Below are 26,721 nucleotides of genomic sequence, written 5' to 3' on the forward strand. Positions count from 1 at the left end.
TGGAACTAGATCCTGGACTTCCTGACGGGTCGCCCCCCAGGTGGTAAGGGTAGGTAACAACACATCCGCCACGCTGATCCTCAACACGGGGGCCCCTCAGGGGTGCATGCTCAGACCCTCCTGTACTCCCTGTTCACTCATGACTGCATGGCCAGGCACGACTACAACACCATTGTCAAGTTTGCCAATAACACAACAGTGGTAGGCAACATCACTGGGACCAAGCTTCCTGCCATCCAGGATCTCTATACCAGGCGGTGTCAGAGGAAGGCCCTAAAAAAAATTAAAAGACTCCAGCCGCCCTAGTCATGGACTGTTCTCTCTGCTACCGCACGGCAAGCGGTACCGGAGCGCCAGTCAAGGTCCAAAAGGCTTCTTAACAGCTCCTTCCCCCAAACCATAAGACACCTGAACAGCTAATCAAAGGGATTCCCAGACACCTCTATTACACTGCTGCTACTCTCTGTTTATTATCTATGCATAGTCACTTTAACTCTACCTACATGTACATATTACCTCAATTATCTTGACTAACCGGTGCCCCCCGCACATTGACTCTGTACCGGTACACCCTGTATATAGTCTCGCTATTGTTATTTTACTGCTGCTTTTGAATTATTTGTTACTTTTATTTTCTATTTTTTACCTAAAACTTTTTTTTCTTAAAACTTCTTAAAGCATTGTTGGTTAAGGGCTTGTAAGCATTTCACTGTAAGGTCTACATCTGTTGTGTAGACCTTAAAGTGAAGGGCAGGCATTAATTTCAAGTACAGAAGAAAGTCGGGAGAGGAGGACCACAGGAAGAGACAGAAGAGAGGAGGGGCTATTTTACATGATTAAGGGTGGGACACAAACAGTTGAATAAGACTTTAAACATGATAGGAAAGCATCCAACAGGAAAGTGTGATTATTGTTAGCCAGGGAATAGAGACAGTGGAGCATGTACTGATACAGTGTGGACGGTATGAGAAGGAAAGAGAGAGGATGAGATCCAGGATGATGGAGAAGGGGATACAGGAAATGAGTTTAAAGAGTATACTGACTAGAACGTCATTAGAAAAAAAATATATATAAATATATTTGAGACTAAGGGAAACGTGCTGCCACGTAGGATTTATTTTCTCCCAGTCTCTGGCCCACACTCCAGTACAGTAGGTGGTAGTAATGCACCATGACATTGAATGCCAACCGCCGATAAACTCCACGGAAGAAGAAGAAAACTCACGTGTTCAGTGCAGCAGATGAGCTTCGTATCCAATCAGACAACAGGTCACCGAGGCAAAAGTCGTCCCTCTCGCTGTCTTTGAGAAGCGTCTCCCGAATTTAAAACCTTGGTTACTTGGAAACAATGAGCAAGGGGGAAAACTATCAATGTAACGTAATACACAACGGCCACGTTAGAACAGCATCAATACGGTATAAACATTTAGCTTTTTCAATGAGGCTTGTCATAATAGCTTAACACAGATATTTAGCGTCTTCGTTTTGGATTATTTGCCTCAAGCAAGAATTTGCTACCAACTGGAGAGGAATTGAACATCATGGACTGGTCAGACTAATTATTTTCCCACACTCTTCTGACACCATGCCAAGTCGTCAAAAGAAAATTATATTCTCTGTCGCCGGTGTGTTGAGTTTCGGTTGCGTCCTCATTGTTGCGGCCGCGATGGGGTCGCAATTTTGGGTCCAGGGGACTATGCTGTGTACAACCGGGGCGCAGCTTGTAAATGCCACAGGACAAGAGCTTGATAAATTTGTCGGTAGGGTTAACTATGGTCTCTTTCACGGACAGACAGTGAAGCAATGTGGACTTGGTGGAAGACCCTTCAGATTTTCATGTGAGTAGAAATCCATGTGAATTGCATGAGAAGTTTTTGAAAAACTGTGGTTTTAAAGATTACTGCTGGGTTGAAACATGATGTTCTCATTTGAGCATCTATTATGAAAAGTGAATAACAACACTCCATTAATAATTCAAGTGACTATAGATAGACTACACCCTGTTTTAATTGAGTCCTATCCCTGTGACTTAAGGATCTATTTGATTAAATCAAATGTGATGTTTAGCATTAATTCGCTTGGCAGGATTGGCACAATATAAAGCCTACTTATAGACTGTAAAAAAAATCACCTTTACAATAAAGTATACTGAACAAAAATCTAAATACAACAGTCAACAATTAACGATTTTACTGAGTTACAGTTCATATAAGGAAATCAGTCCATTGAAATTAATTAATTATGCCCTAACCTATGGATTTCACATGACTGGGCAGGGGCGCAGCCACGGGTGGGCCTGGGAGGGCATAGGCCCACCCACTGGTACCGAGTAAATGTGCAGGGGTACAAGTTAGTCAAGGTAATTTGTACATGTAGGTAGGGGTAAAGTTACTTATGCATAGATAATAAACAGCGAGTAGCAGCAGTGTAAAAAACAGAGGGGGGTCAATGTAAATAGTCCAGGTGGCCATTTGATTAATTGTTCAGGAGTCTTATGGCTTGGGGGTAGAAGCTGTTAAGGAGCCCTTTGGACCTAGACTTGGTGCTCCGGTACCGCTTGCCGTGCAGTAGCAGAGAGAAGTCTATGACTAGGGTGGCTGGAGTCTTTGAACATTTCTTGGGCCTTCCTCTGACACCGCCTGGAATATACAGTACCAGTCAAAAGTTTGGACACACCTACTCATTCAAGGTTTTTATTTTGTTTGAACTATTTTCTAATTTGTAGAATAAAACTATGAAATAACACATGGAATCATGTTGTAACCCACAATCTTTTTAAATCAAAATATATTTGATATTCTTCTAAGTAGCCACCCTTTGCCTTGATGACAGCTTTGCACACTCTTGGCATTCTCTCAACCAGCTTCATGAGGTAGTCACCTGGAATGCATTTCCATTAACAGGTGTGCCTTGTTAATTTGTGGATTTCCTTTTCTTCGTAATGCCTTTGAGCCAATCAGTTGTGTTGTGACAAGGTAGGGGTGGTATACAGAAGATAGCCCTATTTGATGAGAGGCCAAGTCCATATTATGGCAAGAACAGCTCAAAAAGCAAAGAGAAACGACAGTCCATCATTACTTTAAGACATGAAGGTCAGTCAATACAGAACATTTTAAAAACTTCAAGTGCATTTGCAAAAACCATCAAGCTCTATGATCAAACTGGCTCTCATGAGGACTGCCACAGGAAAGGAAGACCCAGAGTTACCTCTCCTGCAGAGGATAACTTCATTAGAGTTACCAGCCTCAGAAATTGCAGCCCAAAGAAATGCTTCAGTGTTCAAGTAACAGACACATCTCAACATCAACTGTTCAGAGGAGACTGCGTGAATCAGGCCTTCATGGTCGAATTGCTGCAAAGAAACCACTATTAAAGGACACCAAAAATAAGAGACTTGATTGGGCCAAGAAACACGAGCAATGGACATTAGACCGGTGGACATCTGTCCTTTTGTCTGATGAGTCCAAATTTTAGATTTTTGGTTCCAACCGTCGTCTTTTAGACGCAGAGTAGGTGAAATGATGATCTCTGCATGTGTGGTTCCCACCGTGAAGCATGGAGGAGGTGTGATGATGTGGCAGTTCTTTGCTAGTGATACTGTCAGTGATTTGTTTCAAATTCAAGGCACACTTAACCAGCATGGCTACCACAGCATTCTGCATTGATACACCATCCCCTCTGGTTTGCGCTTAGTGGGACTATCATTTGTTTTTCAACAGAACAGTTACCCAACACACCACCAGGATGTATAAGGGCTACTTGACCAAGAAAGGAGAGTGATGGAGTGCTGCATCAGATGATCTGGCCTCCACAATCACCTGACCTCAACCCAATTGAGATGTTTTGGGATGAGTTGGACTGCGGCGTGAAGGAAAAGCAGCCAACATGTGCTCTGTATATGTGGGAACTCCTTCAAGACTGTTGGAAAAGCATTCCAGGTGAAGCTGCTTGCCAAGACTGTGTAAAGCTGTCATCATGGCTACTTTGAAGAATCTAATATATAAAATACATTTTGATTTATTGGTACTACATGATTCCATATGTGTTATTTCATAGTTTTGATGTCTTCACTATTATTCTACAATGTAGGAAATAGTAAAAATAAAGGAAAACCTTTGAGCAGGTGTGTCCAAACTTTTGACAGATACTGTATATTTACTTATGTGTGTGTGTGTATATATATATATATATATATATATATATATATATATATATATACACACACACACACACACAAGTAAATATACAGTATCTGTCAAAAGTTTGGACACACCTGCTCAAAGGTTTTCCTTTATTTTTAGTATTTATATTATACATACATACATACATATATACACACACACACACACACACAGTGGGCTCCAAAATTACTGGCACCCCTGACTGGTAATGCAGAAACAAAATACTTTAAAAAAAATATAAACAATATAATTTTAGAGAAACTCAAAATACCAACATGTGAGAAATACTGTACTTTGTTCATGTTTAAATGGAACCAACCAAAATCATACAATTATTTAATACATTTTACCAAAATTAAGGTTTCATAATTATTGGCACTGTTCATTTAGTACTTAGTGCAAATCACTTCTGGCAAGGATAACAGCATGGAGTCTTTTCCTGTAATGCTTGACAAGGTTAAGGAACACATTTGGAGGGATTTTGGACCCTTTCAAGATCCTTCACATTCTTGGGTTTGCGCACATCAACTGCCCTCTTCAACTCAGCCCACAGGTTTTCGATTGGATTGAGGTCCTGCGACTGAGATGGCCATGGTAGAACATTGATTTTGTTGTCACAGAACCTTTTCTGTGTGGCTCTTGAGGGATGTTTTTTGTCATTGTCTTGTTGGAAAGTCCACCTATGGCCAAGTCCCAGCCTTCTGGCAGAGGCAACCAGATTGTCAGCCAAAATTGCCTGATACTTGGTGGAATTCATTATGTCATCCATTGTAACCAGTGCCCCTGGACCTCTGGAATGAAAACCTCCCCAAAACATCATCGACCCACCACCATATTTCACCATGTGTATGAGGTGCCTCTCCTTGTATGCATCTCTGTTTCGACGCCAAACATGCCGATGCTGTATCTGACCAAAGCACCTTCTTCCAGTCATAATTTAAATTATGTTAAATTACGCTTGCATCTGTGTCTTGGGGTCAGAAAGGGCTTTCTTCTGGCAACCCTTCCGAAGAGCCTGTGGTTGTGGAGGTGGCGTCTGATGGTGCTTTTTGAAACCTGGTGACCCCAAGACACCACCAAGGCCTGCAATTCTTTCATAGTGATTCTTGGGGATTTTTTTGCTTCTCTCACCATCCTCCCTATCCTGGGGGGGCAAAATGCATTTGCGTCCTCTACCCGTGAGGTTTTCAACTGTTCCATATCTTTAGATTTTTTTTATAATTGACCCGACAGTGCTCAATTGTTTATGGATCTTGTAGCCATTACCAGATTTATGAAGGTCTACGACCATCTGTCTCTTTTGAACTGCCAGTTCTTTTGTTTTCTTCATGGAGTTGGATAAAAAGGAATATTGCATCCTCATTTTTATATCCTAGTGAAACAGGAAGTGATGTAATGGCTCAATGTAGTTCCTTAAGACTTAGATAAACTTAAATACGTAGAATTTAATTCCTGGTTTAAGTTTGGTAGATTTTTATTTACAATCTTTAAGGGTGCCATTAACTGTGACACCTTGATTTGGAGGACATTGATTTTTAATTAAATCAGTAAATGATTTTGGTGGCTTCCATTGAAACATTAATAAAGTACAGTATTCCTCACATATTGGTATTTTCAGTTTATCTCTAATTATATTGTTTATTTTTTATGGAACTCGGTAGTGAGTGTTGCTACCGAAGACAGACAATTTTTTTATGCACTTCAGTACCTCGACGGTCCCGTTCTGTGAGCGTGTGTGGCCTACCACTTTCCGGTTGAGCCGTTGTTGCTCCTAGACATTTCCACTTCACAATAACTGCACTTACAGTTGACCGGGGCAGCTCTAGCAGGGCAGAAATTTGACAAACTGACGTGTTGGAAAGGTGGCATCCGATGATGGTGCCATGTTGAAAGTCACTAAACTCTTCAGTAAGACTATTCTACTGCCAATGTTTATCTATAGAGATTGCATGGTTGTATGTTTGACTTTATACACCTGTCAGCAACGGGTGAGGCTAAAATAGCCGAATCCACTAATTTGAAGGGGTGTCCACATACTTTTGTGTATATATATATAGTGTCTTTGGCTATATCCATTATAATGATCCTGATAAATTAATTTACCTAGCTCAGAGAAGCTGTCCGTCTCGTCACATTTATATGCATGGCACAGTGGAAATCGCAAAAAAAACAACTTTGTTCCACAGGTCGGAAAGGCAGACAGAAAAGTTTAGACAAACCCAAACATGTCTTTTTTTTACTCCCCAACGGGCTCAAGAGGGGCGAAGTTGGAGTCATGCGTCCTCCGAAACATGACCCACCTAACCGCGCTCCTTAACACCCTCCAGCTTAACCCAGAAGCACCAATGTGTGGAAGGAAACACTTTTCAACACAAGAAGTCACTAGGGCGCAATTAGCCAAGTAAAGCACCTACAGCAAAACCCGGACGACGCTGGGCCAACTGTGCTGTCGCGGCCGGTTGTGGCATAGCCCGGGAATGAACCCGGGTCTGTAGTAATGCCTCTAGCACTGCGATGCAATTCCTTAGACTGCTGTGCCACTCGGGAGGCCCCCCCAAAACCAAACATTTTATAAAAGTACAGAATTCAAAATGGTAGTTGGGGGAAACATTGTAAAGTTATGCGTCTTTGAAATGTGATCAACTTGTTAACCCACTTCAGAGACAAGTAGGAGAAAATGCACTTTAATAATTTCCACACTGGAGAGCTCAACTTTGTTTATGCCCGTTCAGCATTGTCCACATCCGCTTAAGCCTTAGCCCCACCTATCTCTTTAAGAATTCCCGTGTTATTGCATGAGTCAGCATGGCATTGCCCTCCAGAAAGTAGTCTCTCTATTATCCGATTGTCACTAGTTAAGTCATCAATTGTAGAAAGGGGCAGGGTTTTATGTTCTTTAAATACGATTTTAAACCTAGCCACACTGCTAACGTTATGCCTAAACTTAAATGAATACCAAAAAGCAATTATTTTCCCATTTTTAAGATTATAGACCATTTTGTCACTGTGCTGTCTAGTGGAAACGCTATTATCCCCCTCCATTATTTCAGCCGATCATGGATCCTGCATTTCTTTTTCTCTAAAAAGCTCAGTGCTCTCTTCTAAACTAGACTAGTAATTTAAATGTTTTATTCATATTTATAGATCCCATATAAGTTTGTAATTAAGTCATGTGAAAGTTTACATGTTCAAGAAGGCATTTCTGGAAAAAATAAATACAAAATATAATGGTCCTACTGTGTAGGAAATGGCATCAAATGCCTACGATCCTGAATCTGGTCACAAATGCTAGCCTAGTGGCATGAGGAAATATTGTCTAAACACTTTTTTTTCAGGGGAGATTAAGTTTATACATTGACTGGCTGGGCTGTGCGATAAATCTAATGGAACTGTTAACGGGCATTACCTGGAGGATGTGGCATTGTTGTGCTATAACTCCCTACTATCAACCAATCAGAATCCTAGATCCAAGTAACCTGTTTTATGATAATAGATTTACAGGCTGCGAAGATGTATAGCGCTGCTGTAAAATTGACCTCTGTTGTTCAAGGTATTGGAAAATTGATTGAACAGTCACATCTCTAATGAGACTCGACTAGGCTACACATACAGTAAGCCTGTACACACATGTGGGTCATGGAGCCCTGATGACCACATGTAAATGCGCACATAGCCTACCCTCGGTGGTAGAAATACCTTAAACTTCATATTTATCATCTACAGCACTACCCCACCATTAATGTATGTGAAAACTGCATATTTCTATGTTTTTTTAGTAAAACAGATAGTGGAAATGCGTTTGACATTACTTTACTTTGCCAACTCATAGTTGGTTCAAATCAGAAATGTTTTATTTTTATCTGGCGTTCATCTTTTTGACTATAAATCCACCGTTTTCACATGCTGGAGATGATTCATTTGAAGTTGACACATTTTGGAATGTCAGCAGAACATAATTTAGTGCTAACAACAAACTCAAATCAAACAAAGCGATAGGAGAAATGTAAATGGAGTAAAGAGAACCCTTTATCAAAGTCATGTAGGCTAGCCTTACAGGGGAAACCCAACTGCCTTCAACTAGGTTAATTGGCCATTCATAAGAGGGCATCTCTTATAACTCAGCAGTACATGTTTTGAGGTTGCAGTAACAAGAATCCTACACAAGCACAGTGGACTGAATCTTTATTGGACCGTGACACATGCATCATCAGCAACTGTTCACTAATGAGATTTGGCACACACACACACATTATCTTTTCGCTTGACCCGGCAGGCTTACTAACCATTATGATGGCTTTTTATATGAACAAAAAACTATTTGTTCTCTGATGGTTTGCGCCATCTGCCTTTATACAAATAGAACACAGAGACTCATGCATGTGTTTCATCATGTGAAAGTTGTGGGGGGAAAAAAATACTATTTACTGTTTAATAACTGTAGAACATTCCCACACCTCTCCATATTGTCCCTCTCCTTGTAGTTTTTCCGAACTTGGTGGACGTCATCCCAGCCAGTCTTCATGTCACTGTGATCTTCTTCTGCGGAGTTCTCATCCTCTTCTCCTCTGTGGCCACAGGCTTCTTTGTGTACAACGCCTTTGGTAGTCCCTACGAGACTCTGCACGGAGCCCTGGGACTCTACCTCTGGAACTTCGTCTGCTGTAAGCACACACAAAAATAGCATCTTAACCTTTTTCTTTCTAGAGTGGTATCCTTCACAGGGTAGCCGAATCACCTTCTAAGTTGTGAACAAGCAGCCTACCATATGAACATTGGCTAAGCACAAGCCCCCATACTCTGCAACATAAGCACAAAACACACTTCTCACATCACAGGTAAACAGCTCTATTACACACATGCATTCCAACTTCAGATATAAATAGCTCGCTGTAGGCTAAACAGGAGCCACGTTTATTGGTTCTAACGTGGCATTTTTCCTGATGTTGGCCACATTTTTAGACAGGTGTACACTATTAAATGACTTATTGTGATCTGATTGTATCAGCTCTTCCTGACCACCTCTGAAGGTAGTCAGGCACACATTGTGTCTGGATATATTACAATTGTAGACGGATCTAGTGAAACAATTTAAATAATAATTATCCCGCCCTCTAAAATCATTGACAGGTGGGTCCATTGTGTCTTTAAATAAATTAAGAAATATTATTTGGAAAGAAAATCTCAAATAATGTGCATACAGCAAGGGACCAATAATTCTGAAAATGTGGGCCCAATCAGAATGTGGACAAGATAAGAATGCATGTTAGCCCCATGTATAAACGGGGCGATAGAGCAGTGGTTCTCAACCAGGAGTACTAGTACCCTTGGGGGTACTTGGCCTATACACTGGGTACTTGAGAAGACTCTGGTACAGACGCTGGTACAGTAACCAAAAAAGGTTGAGAACCACTGCTATAGAGAACATGATTGGGGTCCAACAAAGGTGTCCTTCAACACTTCAACATTAGTTATAAGTGCATATCAGAGTCATTCAAACACAACAGCCAAGCCATGAGTGGTTGGCTGTACGTTATTGAGAAAAGGATCCACTTCCCTATTGCCTTTTTCAGCTTTAAAACCAGTATCCAGTAGCCTACCATCTCATCAGGAGACAGTGGGCTACTTGACCTCCCATCCAAATAATGGCACAAATTAAGAAAAACTGCGACAAGGGTTAAATGATATTTCTCAGTTATCTGGAACCGAGGCCCTACCTTAGGGGGCCTATTCAATCAAAACTGCTTGCCAGGTTTACACTAGAATGCAAGTTTGGATTCATCTAATCAATGAACCTATTTTTACGATTATGTGAAAGATGTCACCATGTTAATTAAAATCTCTCGCTGCAGTGAATGACCTATGCTTAATTGTTTTGGTAACCTTTTAGTGATTGCAACTACTGTAGCATTAACATATTTCATTTTAATGTGGTAATGGAGGGAAAAGGTATTCTGCCTGATAGGAACGTGTTTACAGTAACTGATCATTTGGATGCCTTTGACTTCTTATTTGAACTCCCAGTGTTGTCAACTGTAATAGTATAATATTGTGTGCCTGTCTGTCTGCCTGACCTTCTGAACAGGCCTCTGCAGCTGCCTGGTGATGATTCTGTTTGCGTCCGAGGTGAAGCTCCACCGGCTGTCTGACCACATCGCCAACTTCAACGAGGGCACGTTTATGTACAAGACGCATACAGAACAATTCGATCACTCCTTCTGGCTCATCTTCCTCACCTTCCTCGTCCATGGCCTTAACATCCTACTGATCCGTGTGGCCGGGATCCAGTTCCCCTTCCAGGAGGCCAAAGAGTCGAATGTCAACACTGGGGCATCAGATCTCATGTACTGACCAGGGCTTTTGTTTGTTTGTGTGGCCGCTGGCTGCCCCTCCCCCACTCTAGTGACACTGAGCCTCGGCTATTGGCATGTCTCAATGGGAGACTTGGGGCCATAGCTCCTTGGTGCCCATGTGCTGTTGTAAGGTCCAAGAAAATGTGACCGTCCTAAGCCACTTCTTTTCTCCTTCCCATGACGAGCTGTCAGTCCTTCAGACGACAACCGGAGAAGTCTCCCTGGCCACCTCTGTTAGGGATGCTGTTTTGAATCTTGGAGGGGAGGGGTCTTGTTTTTCTTTCCATCGTGTCATTAATTGGTGATATCTCGTTAGGCGGTGGGCCAATTAAAGGCCAGGATTTCACTCGGCTATAGAAAAGCAGAGACTTGTTTGGTTCCACTCCTTTTATCAGGTTTTTCCAAGAATTGGCAGTCCCTCCCTTGGCAGTCCGAAGTTTTATCAATGAAGGGGGACTGTTAAACAGTATGTGACGATTGATTGACCAGAATAGGTACCATGTGTGTTTAGCCTTTCATTAGTGCCCCCGAAATGTATTGAAAGACCACAACTGTACAACTTAAACAGAGCCGTTTCTCTATCCCTTGTGCTTCATATTGGTTTTTACTTACATATTTAGAAATCCTAGAGGTCGCTTCATTGTTTAGTTAGATTATGTATTCAGAATCATGTGATTTGCCAATTTGAAAGATTTTAATGATGATCATTCCTAATACAACATTTTATTTTATGTGTAGAGCTTTTTAGATTTGCTCTAGATTTATATTCTGTTGGTGTAAGTCTGACATGCTGACCTCGCATGCGCGAGCGTTGTAAAATAAATTTCAACATACGTTATTCAATTATTGCACCCACTGCTCACGCATCTCCTCATTGGTTTATCGAAGCAGATACCCACGTGCCATCTCCTCATTGGTTATACCCACGTGGGTGATTGAAAGATGAGCTGAGTTCGGTCGTTCGTCGTGGTAACTGAGATGCCAATCGCCATATAAAGTCCAAAGAAGAAAAAGCCTGGAAGGATGAGAGATGACTAGAAACGATTCGGTTGACCATTTTATGTGTGGATTAATTGTCGGAGTAGAGGACCTTGTCCATTTCAGATAGAATAACAACTCAACGTTTATATCCCAGGTCAAATTAGCTAGCAACCGCAAGCTAGCTAAAAAGGACAAAATAGCAAGCTAAATTGCCATAAATGTTTAATGCTTTTTGACCTGTCCCCAAAATAATATAATTGGTTTGTTTTGATATTTGAACCTGCAGAGTTCCTCTTTAACCAGCAGAGTTCCTAGGTCCAGTGTCTGTTATTTTTCCCATCTTAATCTTTTCTTTTTATTGGCCAGTCTGAGATATGGCTTTTTCTTTGCAACTCTGCCTAGAAGCCAGCATCCCAGAGTCGCCTCTTCACTGTTGACGTTGAGACTAGTACAATTGAATGAAGCTGCCAGTTGAGGACTTTTGAGGCTTCTGTTTCTCAAACTAGACACTCTAATGTACTTGTCCTCTTGCACAGTTGTCCATCGAGGCCTCCCGCTCTTTCTATTCTGGTTAGGGCCAGTTTGTGCTGTTCTGTGAAGGGAGTAGTACACAGCGTTGTACGAGAGCTTCAGTTTCTTGGCAATTTCTCGCATTTCTCACCTTCATTTCTCAGAACAAGAATAGACTGCGTTTCAGAAGAAAGGTCTTTGTTTCTGGCTATTTTGAGCCTGTAATCGAACCTACAAATGCCGATGCTCAACTAGTCTAAATTAGGCCAGTTTTATTGCTTCTTTAATCAGGACAACAGTTTTAATCTGTGCTAAAATTATTGCAAAAGGATTTTCTAATGATCAGTTAGCTAATCCAAGTTTATAATTTTAAAAGGCTAACACAACGTCCCATTGGAACACAGGAGTGATGGTTGCTGATAATGGGCCTCTGTACGCCTATGTAGATATTCCATTAAATCAGCCGTTTCCATCTACAATAGTAATTTACAACATTAACAATGTCTGCACTGTATTTCTGATCAATTTGATGTTATTTTAACGGACAATAAAAAATAAAAAATTTAAACAAGGACATTTCAAAGTGACCCCAAACTTTTGAACGGTAGTGTACTTATTACCTCGAATAACCTGTATTATTGACAATTTTTTACTTAACACTTTTTCTGAACTGCATTGTTGGTTAAGGGCCTGTAAGTAAGCGTTTCACTGTAAGGTGGTAAATTAAATTGATTGGACATGATTTGGAAAGGCACACACCTGTCCGTATAAGGTCCCACAGTTAACAGTTCAGAGCAAAAAACAAGCCATGAGGTCGAAGGAATTGTCCGTACAGCTCCGAGACAGAAGAAGTTTGGAACCACCAAGACTCTTCCTAGAGCTGGCTGCTGGGCCTAACTGAGCAATCAGGGGAGAAGGACCTTGGTCAGGGAGGTGACCAAGATGCTGATGGTCACTCTGACAGAGCTCCTCTGTGGAGATGGGAGAAACTTCCAGAAGGACAACCATCTCTGCAGCACTCCAACAATCCAGTATTTTTGGTAGAGTGGCCAGATGGAAGAAACTCCTAGGTAAAAGGCAAATGCCAGAAATCTGGTGGCACACTTGGAGTTTGCCAAAGGTCTGATGAACCCAAGATTGAACTATTTGGCCTGAATACCAAGCTTCACGTCTGGAGGAAACCTGGCACCATCCCTACGGTGAAGCATAGTGGTGGCAGCATCATGCTGTGGGGATATTTTTCAGCGGGAGGGATTGGGAGACTAGTAAGGATCGAGAGGAAACATGAACGGAGCAAAGTACTGAGAGATCCTTCATGAAAACCTGCTCCAGAGTGCTCAGGACCTCAGACTGGGGCAAAGGTTCCTCTTTCAACAGGACAACGACCCTAAGCACACAGCCAAGAGAACGCAGGAGTGGCTTCGGGACAAGTTTCTGATTGTCCTTGAGTGGCACAGCCAGAGCCTGGACTTGAACCCGAGCAAACATCTCTGGAGAGACCTGAAAATAGTTGTGAAGTGACGCTCCCCATCCAACCTGATAAAGCTTGAGAGTATTTGTAGAGAAGAACGGAAGAAACTCCCCAAATACAGGTGTGCCAGGCTTGTAGCATCAGACCAAAGAAGACTCGAGGCTGTAATCGCTGCCACAGGTGCTTCACCAAAGTACTGAGTAAAGGGTCTGAATACTTATATAAATGTGATATTTCCTTTTTATTTTTTTATAAATTTGCTAAAATTTCTATACCTGTATTTTCTTTGTCATTATGGGGTATTGTGTGTAGATTGATGAAGACAAAACACAATCCATTTTAGAATAAGGCTGTAACATAACAAAACGTGGAAAGAGTCAAGGGGTCTGAATTAGAGGTTGACCGATTTTATGATTTTTCAACACCAATACCGATTATTGGTGGACAGATTTATATTTGTAATAATGACAATTACAACAATACTGAATTAACCCTTTTATTTTAACTTAATACATAAATCAAATATATTTAGTCTCACATAAATAATGAAACATGTTGAATTTGGTTGAAATAATGCAAAAACAGTGTTGGTGAAGAAAGTAAAAAGTGCCATGTAAAAAAGCGAATGTTTTAAGTTTCTTGCTCAGAACATGAGAACATATGAAATCTGGTGGTTCAATATTCCCAGTTCTTTAATATTCCCAGTTAAGTTTTAGGTTGTAGTTATTAAAGGAATTAATAGATTCTCTCTATATATACCATTTGGATTTCATATATCTTAGACTATTTGATGTTCTTATAGGCACTTTAGTATTGCCAGGCTAATCTCGGGAGTTGATAGGCTTGAAGACATAAACAGCACTGTGCTTCAAGCATTGCAAAGAGCTGCTGGCAAACGCAGTAAAGTGCTGTTTGAATTAATGCTTATGAGCCTGCTGCTGCCTACCACCGCTCAGACTGCTCTATCAAATGTCAAATCATAGACTTAATAATAATATAATAAACACATCAGTAATATGGTAAAATCCGGAAACTTTCATTTCGAAAACAAAACGTTTATTCTTTCAGTGAAATACGGAACCATTCTGTATTTTATCTAACGGGTGGCAACCGTAAGTCTAAATATTGCTGTTACATTGCACAACCTTCAATGTTATGTCAGAATTATGTAAAATTCTGGCAAATTAATTACGGGTTTGTTAGGAAGAAACACAGTTTGCGACGAGCCAGGCGGCCCAAACGGTTTCATATACCCTGACTCTGCTTGTACTGAACGCAAGAGAAGTGACACAATTTCCCTAGTTAATATTGCCTGCTAACATGCATTTATTTTAACTAAATATGCAGGTTTAAAAATATATACTTCTGTATATTGATTTTAAGGCATTGATGTTCATGGTTAGGTAGATTTGTGCAACGAATGTGCTTTTTTTCCGCAAATGTGCTTTTAAATTATCACCCGTTTGGAAAAGTTGAAGTAGGCCGTGATTCAATGACAAATTAAGACACTGCATTGATTATATGCAACGCAGAACAAGCTAGTTGACCTAGTAATATCATCAACCATGTGTAGTTAACTAGTGGTTATGTGAAGATGCGATCTAGTGGGCTCATTGCACCCACAAGGTCCTTTTGACGCTGCACTCGCATAACAGGTGGTCAGCCTGCCACGCAGTTTCCTCATGGATTGCAATGTAATCGGCGTCCAAATAGGCCAATTACTGATTGTAATGAAAACTTGAAATCGGCCCTAATTAATCGGCCATGCAGACCTCTGGTCTGAATTCCGAATGCACTGTGTATGTTTTTAAACGTAAAATCCATATAAATCCAAATGCCTAAGTATTTATATGCAGGCACATGTTCGATTGGAGAACCATCTAATGAGTGAATATGTATTCCATCTAATAAGTGAATATGTATTCCATCTAATGAGTGAATATGTATTCCATCTAATGAGTGAATATGTATTCCATCTAATGAGTGAATATGTATTCCATCTAATGAGTGAATATGTATTCCATCTAATGAGTGAATATGTATTCCATCTAATGAGTGAATATGCATTCCATCTAATGAGTGAATATGTATTCCATCTGAAACATTCTTACGAGAGTTTGAAGACATGTATTTTGTGCTTAATACAGGCAAAACAAGTTTTAAATTAGGAAGGGATTTCTGCATTGCTGTCAAATCTGACTGTAGTTTTGACACAGCCAGATCAACAGTTGGGGCAATAACTTACATAATATTATCATCTACATATAGATTTATTTATAGATTGACCAATGGTGTTTATATAAATAGTGAAGAGAATCGGTCCCAAAAATCTATCCGTGGTACACCTTTACACACATTAAGAAATTCAGACTTAAATTCTGTCACGAAGATAATCCTGAAACCATGAACAGGCATCAGAGCTCAGGCCTATCGAGGACAACTTATTCAATAAAATAGCATGATCAACAGTATCAAAATCTTTTGACAGGTCTACAAACAAAGCAGCACATTTGATTTTAGTGTCTACAGCATTGAGAAGATCATTAAGACCTAAAGTGGCTGCTGTAATAGTGCTATGCCCAGGCCTAAACCCTGATTGGTTTACATTCTAAATACATTTCTCAGATAAAAAAGAGCAAAGTTGTACATTTACCAAGGATTCAAGAATCTTAGCTTGACAAGGAAGCCTTGAAATGGGGCAATCGTTATTAAGATCACTACAATCCGCACCCTTATGGAGTGGCAGCACAAGAGATGATTTCCATCATTTTTGAATATTTCCTGATAAATGTTAAACAAAAAATGTGAGTTATTGTTCATCATTGTTGGCTCAATGGCGCTGCACACTTAAGCAGACCAGGATCTGTATTTTGTTCTCTATTGCTAGCAAAGCATCCCGGACTTATTTTTCTGTAAATGACCTAAAAGAAAAGCTTTGACTATAATTTCTCTGATCATTCAGCAAGTTTCCCCTATCAGCATCCATACCAAAATCATTGAATAGACTTAGAAGTTCTGTCAAAGAGCTGAGATGACAGTTTTCCAGAATTTTGCCAGGTTCCCAATACAATCCGAAAGAGTGGTTACATAAGTCAGATTTGGCTTTTCTGACTTGTCTTAAACAATGATTCCTCAGTTGCTTAAATGCTTGCCTCTCTACTATTATTCTGCGTGATGTGCAGTGTAAGTGTGGGAGAGCTCTGGCATTTCCTTGTGGTAGCCAATGGCAAGGAAGAACCGTGATTGAATTTGGTCAAGAGCATTGCCAAATAAGTGATACACAAACTATTCTCCAATTTTTTTGGTGACGATGAATGAAAATAGCAACTGTTTATTGGAACCATGAAGAAGAATAACTGTTTTGGTGGAATACATTTAATAAAATGTTCTTATTACATATCGGTGAACTGAAACGAGTTCATTTAACTTAAAGTAAAAACCAACAATTTCTAGCTGTTGACACCTTTAAGTGTTTATTAGGTATCATCAATGGATTTAATAACCTGTACATACAGTGCATTCGGAAAGTACTCAGACCCCTTCAGTTTACACATTGTTACGTTACAGCCTTATTCTAAAATTCTAAATTTCCCCCCTCAATCTACATACAATACCCCGTAATGACAAAGAGAAAACAGATTTTTTAAATTTGAGCAAATTTATCAAAATAAAACAAATATCTTATTTGCATAAGTATTCAGACCCTTTGCTCTGACTCGAATTTGAGCTCAGGTGCATCCTGTTTCCATTGATCATCCTTGATGTTTCTAGAACTTGATTGGAGTCCACCTGTGGTAAAGTCGATTGGACATGATTTGGAAAGGCACACACCTGTCTATATAAAGGTCACACAGTTGACAGTGCATATCAGAGCAAAAACCAAGCCATGAGGTCGAAGGAATTGTCTGTAGAGCTCCGAGACAGGATTGTGTCAAGGCACAGATCTGGGGAAGTGTACCAAAAAATGTCTGCAGCATTGAATGTCTCCAAGAACACAGTCCCCTCCATCATTCTTAAATGGAAGAAGTTTGGAACCCCCAAGACTCTTCCAAGAGCTGGCTGCCCGGCCAAACTGAGCAAAGCCAAAAGGCACATGACAGTTTGCCAAAAGGCACCTAAAGGACTCTCAGACCATGAGAAACTAGATTCTCTGGTCTGATGAAACCAAGACTCTTTGCCTGAATGCCAAGCATCACATCTGGAGGAAACCAGGCCCTGCTCATCACCTGGCCAATACCATCCCTACGGTGAAGGATGGTGGTGGCAGCATCATGCTGTGGGGATGTTTTTCAGCGTCAGGGACTGGGAGATTAGTCAGGATCGAGGGAAAGATGAACTGAGCAAAGAGATCCCTGATGAAAACCTACTCCAGAGCGCACAGGACATCAGACTGGGGCCGAAGGTTCACCTTCAACAGGACAACAACGTCCCTAAGCAAGACAATGCAGGAGTTGAGTGGCCCAGCCAGAGCCCAGACTTAAACCCAATCAAACATCTCTGGAGAGACCTGAAAATAACTGTGCAGATGCTCCCCATCTAACCGGACAGAGCTTGAGAGTATTTGCAGAGAAGAACCGAAGAAACTGCTAAAATACAGGTGTGCCAAGCTTGTAGCATCATACCCAAGAAGACTCGAGGCTGTAGTCGCTGCCAAAAGTGCTTCAACAAAGTACTGAGTAAAGGGTCTGAATACTTATGTAAATGTGTGTTGTTTTTTTTATACATTTACAAAAATGTCAAACCTGTTTTTGCTTTATCATTATGGGTTGTTGTGTGTAGATTGAGGGGGTGTCCATTATACATAGCTTTGGGTGTGCTCTTGATCATATGGCAAGGATGTTGTGTTTTCATGAACAAATTAAATATTTTATTTTATACTACTAGTTGAAGATCCTCAAGCTCTTTCATGAGTTGAGCCTCCTTTTCCATCTTTTCAAGCTGAGAAACGACAAGGGACAAAAATAAAACACATGTTAGCACCAATTCTCTATTTTCAAGTAGTATATACAAATGTGTAAACTGGATCTTTATTGAATGTGTGTGTGTGAGACAGTAGTTTGCCAGAACAATACCTGGTTCTTTTGAATGGGTTTCCCAGTTGCTTGCAGCGCTTTCAGCTCGTCTATAGCTTTCAGTTTCTAGGAGTTAGTTTGAAATTAACAGAATTAACGTACAGCTAAGCCATTCAACACCAAGGGCAACACTTGACGTGGAACTTACTCAAGACTAATTTGTCTACAGTATGCTTGTGATAAATCATTTTCATAGCAGTGAAAATTAAAAGGTAAATTACATTATGAAGTAAAACCTGCTACCCCAAAGACGTATATTGAATCTGTAAAAATACTAAGGTAAATTTGGACGAAACACAAACAGCTTACTACAGGTACTTCAGCCAACAACTGATACAGTTACTACTGACTATTAAACAGTGACCATATTTTTTCACCTTCTTTACGTTCTTGATCTTCTTGTCTGTCTCTGGGTCGCCACAGGAGAGTTCAGGCTGAGCGCTGCTGGCTGGAGAGGGATCTGACTGGGGCTCAAGGGCATCTGGGTTTATCTCCTACACAAGCAGAAAACACAACTTGTTCAACCTTAAGGCTTTAAAACGTCACAAAAATCACACACAACTTGATCGCTTACCTAACCATCTCCCACTCCCCCCATCTGATATCTTAGACGAGCAATTCTCCACTTCAGTCATACATTCCAGCACATTAGGAGAAGATTATGCAAAGTATCTGTACCTGTTTGGCTGCTTTCTTTGCCTCTCGTTTTTTCTGGTTCTTCAGAGCTGTCTTGGACAGCTGCTTGTCCCCGGTGGCGCCAGGCCTCATGTTCTGTGGAGGCTCCTCTTCATGCTGACAGAGAAAAGAGTGGATATTTACAGACCTTTTTCATCACTATTAGGTCTTCCTCTTCAGGGGTGGATTTAATACAATGCAACTTTATTTGGCCCTTTAAAAGGATAGTTCACCCAAATTCTATATTGGTTTGCTTACTCTGTAAGCAGTCTATGGATAAGGTAAGTCAGCAATCCATGCTTTGTTTCGCCTGCTAACTTTTCAGCATTTACAGCACAAAACCAATGCTTGGTATCACTAATATTAGCATTTTACGTCCAAATCCTCCCAAAGTGTCTAAAATCGATTGTGGACTTCAATAAAGTTACTTAAAATATGGACATGAAACAAGAAGAATGCTAATTGGAATTTGATGAACTATCCCTTTAAATGCTCATTTTTTGTTTTATAACTGAATGCCTACTGAAGAAAATAACCTGACCCCTGGCCCTCCTCTACTTACTAGTTTAGAGCTGGCTGTGACCGGTTTATTCCGTAGGGCAGGTGGGCGGTAGGCCTGAGCTGGCTTGGACTCTGTGCTGCCCAGCTCGCTGGGTGCTGCCTGGTACTTCACCGGCCTCTCAGGGAACGTCCCGTCTGGGAAGGGCTGCCACACAGTCTCCCAGAGCTCTGTGCCCGTCGGTGTGTCCTGCTTGTACAGAACCGTGCCAGTGTAGTGCCAGATCTTGTAGCCGTTGCTGACACGTAGCCGGGGGGCACAGGTGGACGTGACGACGTGTTCACCGTCTGGGCACCAGGCGAAGTGGGTGGAGTCCGGCGCCTGGGGCTTGGACACCTGCTTCCACTTCTTGACATCCCACACCTCCATCTGGCCCCGTAGGTTCCCGAAGCCGGCCAAGACCAGGATGTGGCCCTGGGGGCTGTAGTAGACGGCATTGCGGGGGCCCGTGCCGAAGTCAAAGACAGGGTCGCACTTGAGGTTGTAGACAGTAGCCTTGGCGGGCATGAAGCCATAGACCACGCAGAACTCTGTGGAGCTTGGGCTCCATGCCACATCGTAGATGGGCCCGTTCTTCTCTGTTCACAACACAGATAGATAGCATACGTTTACGAACCACAGAGCATCAGCTAAATTCATTTAAAATTATTCCTGGGTGTAAGCAGCGAGGCTCCGGGAGAGGCTCGAGCTGCTCAGTGTACAATTACGCTTTGGTTCAATTTTTTAAAGAATGACGAGCTTCTCACACCCGAGAACACTTGATAAATGCGGCATGCGCACACGCCGGCAACAAAGGTACACGTCCAGTGTAACAGGTTGACTACACCGCTCGCATTGCGTGCGTTGCACAATACATTTAGAAATCTGTATTGTTAAATTATGGTACCCACCCTACTTGGCAATGCAGATGCTCATTGGCATGCACAAGGGCTAAAATAGAAGTCAGTTCTATTTGTGACGCAGATCACGCTGCAAGTCCTGCCTCTCCCTTCTCCTCATTGGTTTATAGAAGCAGATAACCAATGAGGAGATGGCACGTGGGTGACAAAGACGAGCGAGGTCAGTGGCGGTAATGCACCTAATTTATGAAAGTTGCCAATCGCAATATAAAGTCAAGAGAAGAAAAGGCCTGGGAGGAGGAGTGATGACTAGAAACGAGTCGGTTGACTGTTTTGTGTGGATTAATTGGCGGAGTAGAGGACCTTGTGCATTTCAGGTAAAATAACAACTCAACGTTTATATCCCAGGACAAAGCTATCTAAATTGCCATACATGTTGAATGCTTTTCGACCTGCCCCCAAATGATTGTAATTGGTTCAGAGTTTGTTTTGATATTTTAACCTGCGTGTCGTGATCACGTTTGGTGTAAGGGGACAAAATACATTTATGCAAGATGGCGCACCGGCGCAGCTGGTTTTGGTTCTGTGTTACAGATAAAAACATACCGAATGACCATCACGCCAGTGCTTCTCCCCTGGTATTTACATATCTTTGCCTTCAGACGTACAAATAAGTAAAGTGGAGTAAAAACACACTATATAAAAATGATGCACTCACGTAGCTGCACCGCAGAAGTCTCCCCATTGGTGGCCAAGTAGTGTAAAGTCTGTTCTCCGTAGTATGAGGCCCCTGTTTTATCCACCTCTATGCTGGCCTGCACCAGAACCGCAGTGGCTGATTGAGAGAAGAAAAAAAAAAGCCGTCATGGCATTAATCTTCTACAACAACAAACTTTTAGGATAACACAAACCACACATTCTCCATAACATTTACTTAACATAATTCTGTTATAAATGTTGACCAACCTTTTTTGTTCCACAGCATGGTCACCCTGTCAGCCTTAAAGAAACTCTTGTTGGCCAGAGCACAGGTCGGGCCACCAAAGTTGGGGTACTGGTATAGCCGGACAAACGAGGGGGCACCTTTGCTCCCAGGGACATAAACAGCCACCTTCAGCAGAAACACAGTGGCAAATGTCAATACCCTCTTCTACAGTCAGCTAACCAAACAGATATATGAATTGTTAAGTTTATCGGCAGGAAACAGGATAAAACAGAGGTATACCTTACTAGGCTGACTTCCTGGGGACAGCACAAACTCGGACACCTTCTGCAAGTGAAGCTTATTGGCAATGGTGCCTGGAAAAAGAGACAATTAACTAATACAAATATTGTTACTTTTATAATAGAATGGTGCTCTCAATAAATGCTTGGTTCTGTGTGTCACATCAGTATGGAGCTGCCATCATGGCTAGTTATCCATTGTTAAGGAGATCTCTTGACCTCAATGGGAATTCCTGGTTGAATAAACTTTCAATAAATAAAATCTATGTGGACAAGAACAGGGACAATAAAGATACTTACTAAAATCGTTGTTCTCAAAAAAATGAAGTTCATTGTTAACACTCCTGACCGCAATCTTCTCGTCATCTGACCAGCTTGGACACCTGTACACATTGACAAGACAAAAACAATCTGTTAAAGGTCCTGATGCAAACATATAACTAAAAACTATCATAATTTTCAGTTTCTATTCAAAGCAGTGAGGGGTCATAATGATAAAGTGGTGGCAGACATTATCTAGCCTTCCCAAGTGCATCATCTGTGTAACAGAGAATCACACTCACATGATTGGTAACCATCATTACGACCAGGAATACGACTTTCCCGAAGCAGATCCTTTGTTCGGACCTCCACCCTGGACATGGGATCTTATCCCAGAGGTCGACCCAAAACAAAGCGGTCGCCGCAGGAGAGGCAGATGGAGCGACCTACTGGTCAGACTTGGAAGGCGAGCACACCATCCACTGCTTCCGAGCATATTACTCTCCAATGTCCAATCTCTAGATAACAAGGTGGATGAAATTAGGGCACGAGTTGCCTTCCAGAGAGACATCAGAGATTGTAACATTCTCTGTTTCATGGAAACCTGGCTCACTCGGCATATGTTGTCAGTCGGTACAGCCACCCGGTTTCTTCACGCATCGCGTCGACAAACAAACATCTCTCTGGTAAGAAGAAGGGCGGGGGTGTATGCCTTATGATTAATGACGCATGGTATAATCATAACAACATACAGGAACTCAAGTGCTTTTGTTCACCTGACCTAAAATTCCTTACAATCAAATTCCGACCGCATTATCTACCAAGAGAATTCTCTTTGATTATAGTCACATATTACATATCCTCCCCCCAAACAGATACCTCGACGGCCCTGAAAGAACTTCACTGGACTCTATGTAAACTGGAAACCATAGATTTTAACAAAGCTAATCTGAGAACAAGGCTTTCTAAATTCTGTCAGCATATGGAATGCGCGACACGAGTTGGTAACATTCTGGATTATTGCTACTCTATCTTCCGCGATGCATACAAAGCCCTTCCCCGGCCCTCCCTTTGGCAAACCAAACAATGACTCCATTTTGTTGCTCCCAACCTATAGACAGAAAATAAAACAGGAAATGCCCGGGCTCAGGCCTATCCAACGCTGATCTGACCAATCGGATTCCCCGCTTCAAGATTGCTTCGATCACGTGGACTGGGATATGTTCCGGGTAGCCTCAGACAACACATTGCTAATAAACTCGCTCACCGCGTCAGATAGCGAGTTTATTAGCAAGTCCATTGGTGATTTTGTACCCACTGTGACTATTGAAACCTTCCCTAACCAGAAACTGTGGATTGATGCCAGCATTCGCGCAGAACTGAAAGCGCGAACCACAGCTTTTAATCATGGCAAGGCAACTGGAAACATGACCGAATACAAACAGTGTAGCTATTCCCTCCGCAAGGCAATCAAGCAAGCGAAGCGTCAGTATAGAGACAAAGTAGTCGCAATTCAACAGCTCAAACACGAGACGTATGTGGCAGGGTCTACAGTACAGTCAATCACGGATTACAAAAAGAAAACCAGCCCCGTTGCGGACATCGACGTCTTGCTCCCAGACAAATTAAACAACTAATTTGCTCGCTTTGAGGACAATACAGTGCCACTGACACGGCCCGCTACCAAAGCCTGTGGGCTCTCCTTCCCCGTGGCCAAAATGAGTGAAACATTTAAACGCGTTAACCCTCGCAAGGCTGCCGGCCCAGACGGCATCCCTAGCCGCATCCTCAAAGCTTGCGCAGACCAGCTGGCTGGTGTGTTTACGGACATATTCAATCAATCCTTATCCCAGTCTGCTGTCTCCACATGCTTCAAGAGTGCCACCATTGTTCCTGTTCTCAAGAAAGCTAAGGTAACTGAACTAAATTACTATCGCCCCGTAGCACTCACTTCTGTCATCATGAAGTGCTTTGCGAGACTAGTCAAGGATCATATCACCTCCACACTACCTGATACCCTAGACCCACTCCAATTTGTTTACTGCCCTAATAGGTCCACAGACGACGCAATCGCACTGCCCTGTCCCACCTGGACAAGAGGAATACCTACGTAAGAATGCTGTTTATTGACTACACCTCAGCATTTAACACCATAGTACCCGCCAAACTTGTCATTAAGGGCAAAGCCCTGGGTCTCGACCCCGCCCTGTACAATTGGGTCCTGGACTTTGACGGGCCGCCCCCAGGTGGTGACGGTAGGAAACAACATCTCCACCCCATTGTTCCTCAACATTGGGGCCCCAAAAGCGTGAGTTCTGAGCACTCTCGTGTACTCCCTGTTCACCCATGACTGCGTGGCCATGCACAGTTCCAACTCAATCATAAAGTTTGCAGACGACACTCCAGTGGTAGGCTTTATTACCAAAAACGATGAGACGGCCTACAGGGAGGAGGTTAGGGCCCTCGGAATGTGGTGTCAGGAAAATAACCTCTCACTCAACGTCAAGAAAACAGAGGAGATGATCGTGGACTTCAGGAAACAGCAGAGGGTGCACCCCCCCCCCCCCCCCCCCCATCCACATCAACGGGACAGTAGTGGAGAAGGTGGAAAGTTTTAAGTTTCTCGGCGTGCACATCATGGACCAACTGAAATGGCCCAGCCACACAGACAACATGGTGAAGAAGGCGCAACAGCGCAGAGAGTCAGGACATCCGTTTGAATGTCCCATATGAAAGACGGCACCTTACGCAGGGAAATGTCCCCTTCACTGTCCCGGGACATTGGAATCTTCGACCAGAGTGCCCCCTACTGGACCACTTCCAGCAGCATCTGATTTCCCATCCAGGGACCGAACAGGACCAACCCTACTTAGCTTCAGAGGCAAGCAGGATGTTATGCTGCTGGCTAATCCTCTGTATTTCCTCAGATAGACAAACACACAGTAATAGACAACGGTGCAAACTCACCATCCTTGTACCTTCTTATGGTACAGAGCCTTGAGGCAGGTCCCAGTTTGCAAATCCCACAGCTGCAAGTTGGCATCTCCTTGTGGGTTTTCTTGTGTCTCTAACAAGAGAAAGGAAAAATACCATTACATTACCTATTGTAAAGATGAGTGCTAGTGCAGCACAACCAACCACAAACCATACATTGAAATGGACATGACATTTAAATTATATCTAGTTTAAAACATAATACATTTAGACTCCCTAATTGTGTGCCTGCTTAAGGATTATACACACTATGCAAACAGTGACATACGGTCTGTCAAAAAAATTCAGCTGGACAAAAATTCATTGAAACTAAAGTACATAGAACTACTGCGTAGTGTGTAGAGCCCTTTAGTCATTAATAGATTCCAGAAAAAGGCCAAGGAGCACAATTTCAAGAGTCAGTGCTTTCCATTTTCATCATCTAATCAAACCTTGTGTTAGAATTTGTATTGCATTTCAATGTAGTTATGTAAACTTACTGCTATACACCTGCCATGTAGCCAGTACAGTGTTCAGCGGAGAGAACTCCAACATTGCAGTCTTTGGAAGGTCAAATGACCTGACTTGTGAGCCATCTGCAACCTTTACAACAGTGACCCTGACAAACAAAACATGGGCATGACAACTACTGTGATCGGAACAGTCTCAACGCATGCAAAAGATTCCAATGCCTGAAGAAGTAGCCTACATGACGAATGTCACTACAGCATGCAGGGGTTTTATACTACTTTTGCATACTGATACATAGGGCTCGGGGCAAAAGTGGTGTACTATATAGGGAATCGTGTGCCATTTGGGATGCAGATTTAGTGCCATGATGTAGCTTTTCTTACTTCTCTCCATTGCACCATGCAAACAATGTCCCATCCTTGCTGAAAGCAACATATCTACTTTGCCGAGGGTCCCTGAAAATGAAAGGTTTAATAAATAAAATTGCATTTGCAACACATGAACAGGGATTGATTTGGCTAACAGTGTAACATTATGTTAAGTCTGATAGAACGGGAATGACCTTTGAAAATCTGCATTCTTCTCGCAGTTTGGTGGTCCACGGAGCAGCACTGTGCCGTCAGATCCCCGGACTGTGATCACAATAACAGCAGCAGTTAGTCTAAAATCACTGATGTAATAGCCATGTAAGATTAACGAATTAGCTACATTATCATCAGCAGAAGGTAAATCTGATTGGAACGGAACTGGGCTTGCAAGATATAATACTACAGTGATGGGCTTGCAACATGCAAGCATACAGCATCTGGCAAAATGTTTAGAAAGCATTTGGCAAGCTTGTAACATTACTCTGACAAGAGCACCTCAAAATCGACTTGAAAGTAAGGAAATGATTCAACATTCCAAATCACGTGACAGTTAAGAGTGGCCGTGGCGTATATTCTACAACCCAGGTTAACATCTAAAACAATACGTAAACAACAAATAAAGAATTTACTCTTCAATGAAAGAACCCACCTGCTAAGAGAGGTGTGGGGGGCGCCATGATGTACCGGAAAGAGAATAATCTGCAAAAGGAAATGCCAAAGTCTCAAGAAAAAAGGGGCGTGTCATTGGAACGTTGGCCACGTCATCAGAAAATGTGTGACTAATCA

General features: G+C 42.0%; 2 protein-coding genes across 3 annotated transcripts; one reads left to right on the plus strand and one right to left on the minus strand.

Moving 5' to 3' along the window:
* Positions 1-1,178: 1,178 nt before the first annotated feature.
* Positions 1,179-11,382, plus strand: LOC110490071 (clarin-1). Of its 2 annotated transcripts, none has more exons than XM_021563213.2 (3): positions 1,179-1,838; positions 8,759-8,842; positions 10,264-11,382. In XM_021563213.2, exons 1-3 carry the CDS (start codon positions 1,586-1,588, stop codon positions 10,527-10,529), a joined length of 603 nt encoding a protein of 200 aa, XP_021418888.1. In that variant the 5' UTR covers positions 1,179-1,585; the 3' UTR covers positions 10,530-11,382. The 2 variants fall into 2 exon arrangements, with proteins under 2 accessions (XP_021418888.1, XP_021418887.1); XM_021563212.2 differs by having other exon boundaries at positions 1,197-1,838; positions 8,663-8,842.
* A 6,544-nt stretch (positions 11,383-17,926) lies between these two features.
* On the minus strand, positions 17,927-26,665 carry LOC110490070 (eukaryotic translation initiation factor 2A). The gene is made up of 14 exons (XM_021563211.2): positions 26,585-26,665; positions 26,130-26,199; positions 25,951-26,022; positions 25,597-25,715; positions 25,091-25,190; positions 22,163-22,245; positions 21,864-21,937; positions 21,605-21,749; positions 21,357-21,473; positions 19,803-20,377; positions 19,244-19,357; positions 18,943-19,059; positions 18,566-18,631; positions 17,927-18,431 (listed from the first exon to the last, which is right to left on the minus strand). Exons 1-14 carry the CDS (start codon positions 26,610-26,612, stop codon positions 18,366-18,368), a joined length of 1,746 nt encoding a protein of 581 aa, XP_021418886.1. The 5' UTR covers positions 26,613-26,665; the 3' UTR covers positions 17,927-18,365.
* Positions 26,666-26,721: the final 56 nt, after the last annotated feature.

Source organism: Oncorhynchus mykiss, chromosome 15 (assembly GCF_013265735.2).
Source record: "Oncorhynchus mykiss isolate Arlee chromosome 15, USDA_OmykA_1.1, whole genome shotgun sequence".
NCBI lineage: Eukaryota > Metazoa > Chordata > Actinopteri > Salmoniformes > Salmonidae > Oncorhynchus > Oncorhynchus mykiss.

What these genes read in the sequence shown, in the direction of transcription:
- LOC110490071 (XM_021563212.2), top strand. Translation starts at nt 1,586, where the DNA reads ATGCCAAGTCGTCAAAAGAAAATTATATTCTCTGTCGCCGGTGTGTTG. An exon ending in AAGACCCTTCAGATTTTCAT is followed by an intron (nt 1,839 to 8,662) that starts GTGAGTAGAAAT and finishes CTCTCCTTGTAG; the next exon opens with TTTTTCCGAACTTGGTGGAC. An exon ending in CCTCTGGAACTTCGTCTGCT is followed by an intron (nt 8,843 to 10,263) that starts GTAAGCACACAC and finishes CCTTCTGAACAG; the next exon opens with GCCTCTGCAGCTGCCTGGTG.
- LOC110490070 (XM_021563211.2), bottom strand. Translation starts at nt 26,612, where the DNA reads ATGGCGCCCCCCACACCTCTCTTAGCAG. An exon ending in AAGAATGCAGATTTTCAAAG is followed by an intron (nt 26,023 to 26,129) that starts GTCATTCCCGTT and finishes TTTCATTTTCAG; the next exon opens with GGACCCTCGGCAAAGTAGAT. An exon ending in GACTTCTGCGGTGCAGCTAC is followed by an intron (nt 20,378 to 21,356) that starts GTGAGTGCATCA and finishes TGTTGTGAACAG; the next exon opens with AGAAGAACGGGCCCATCTAC.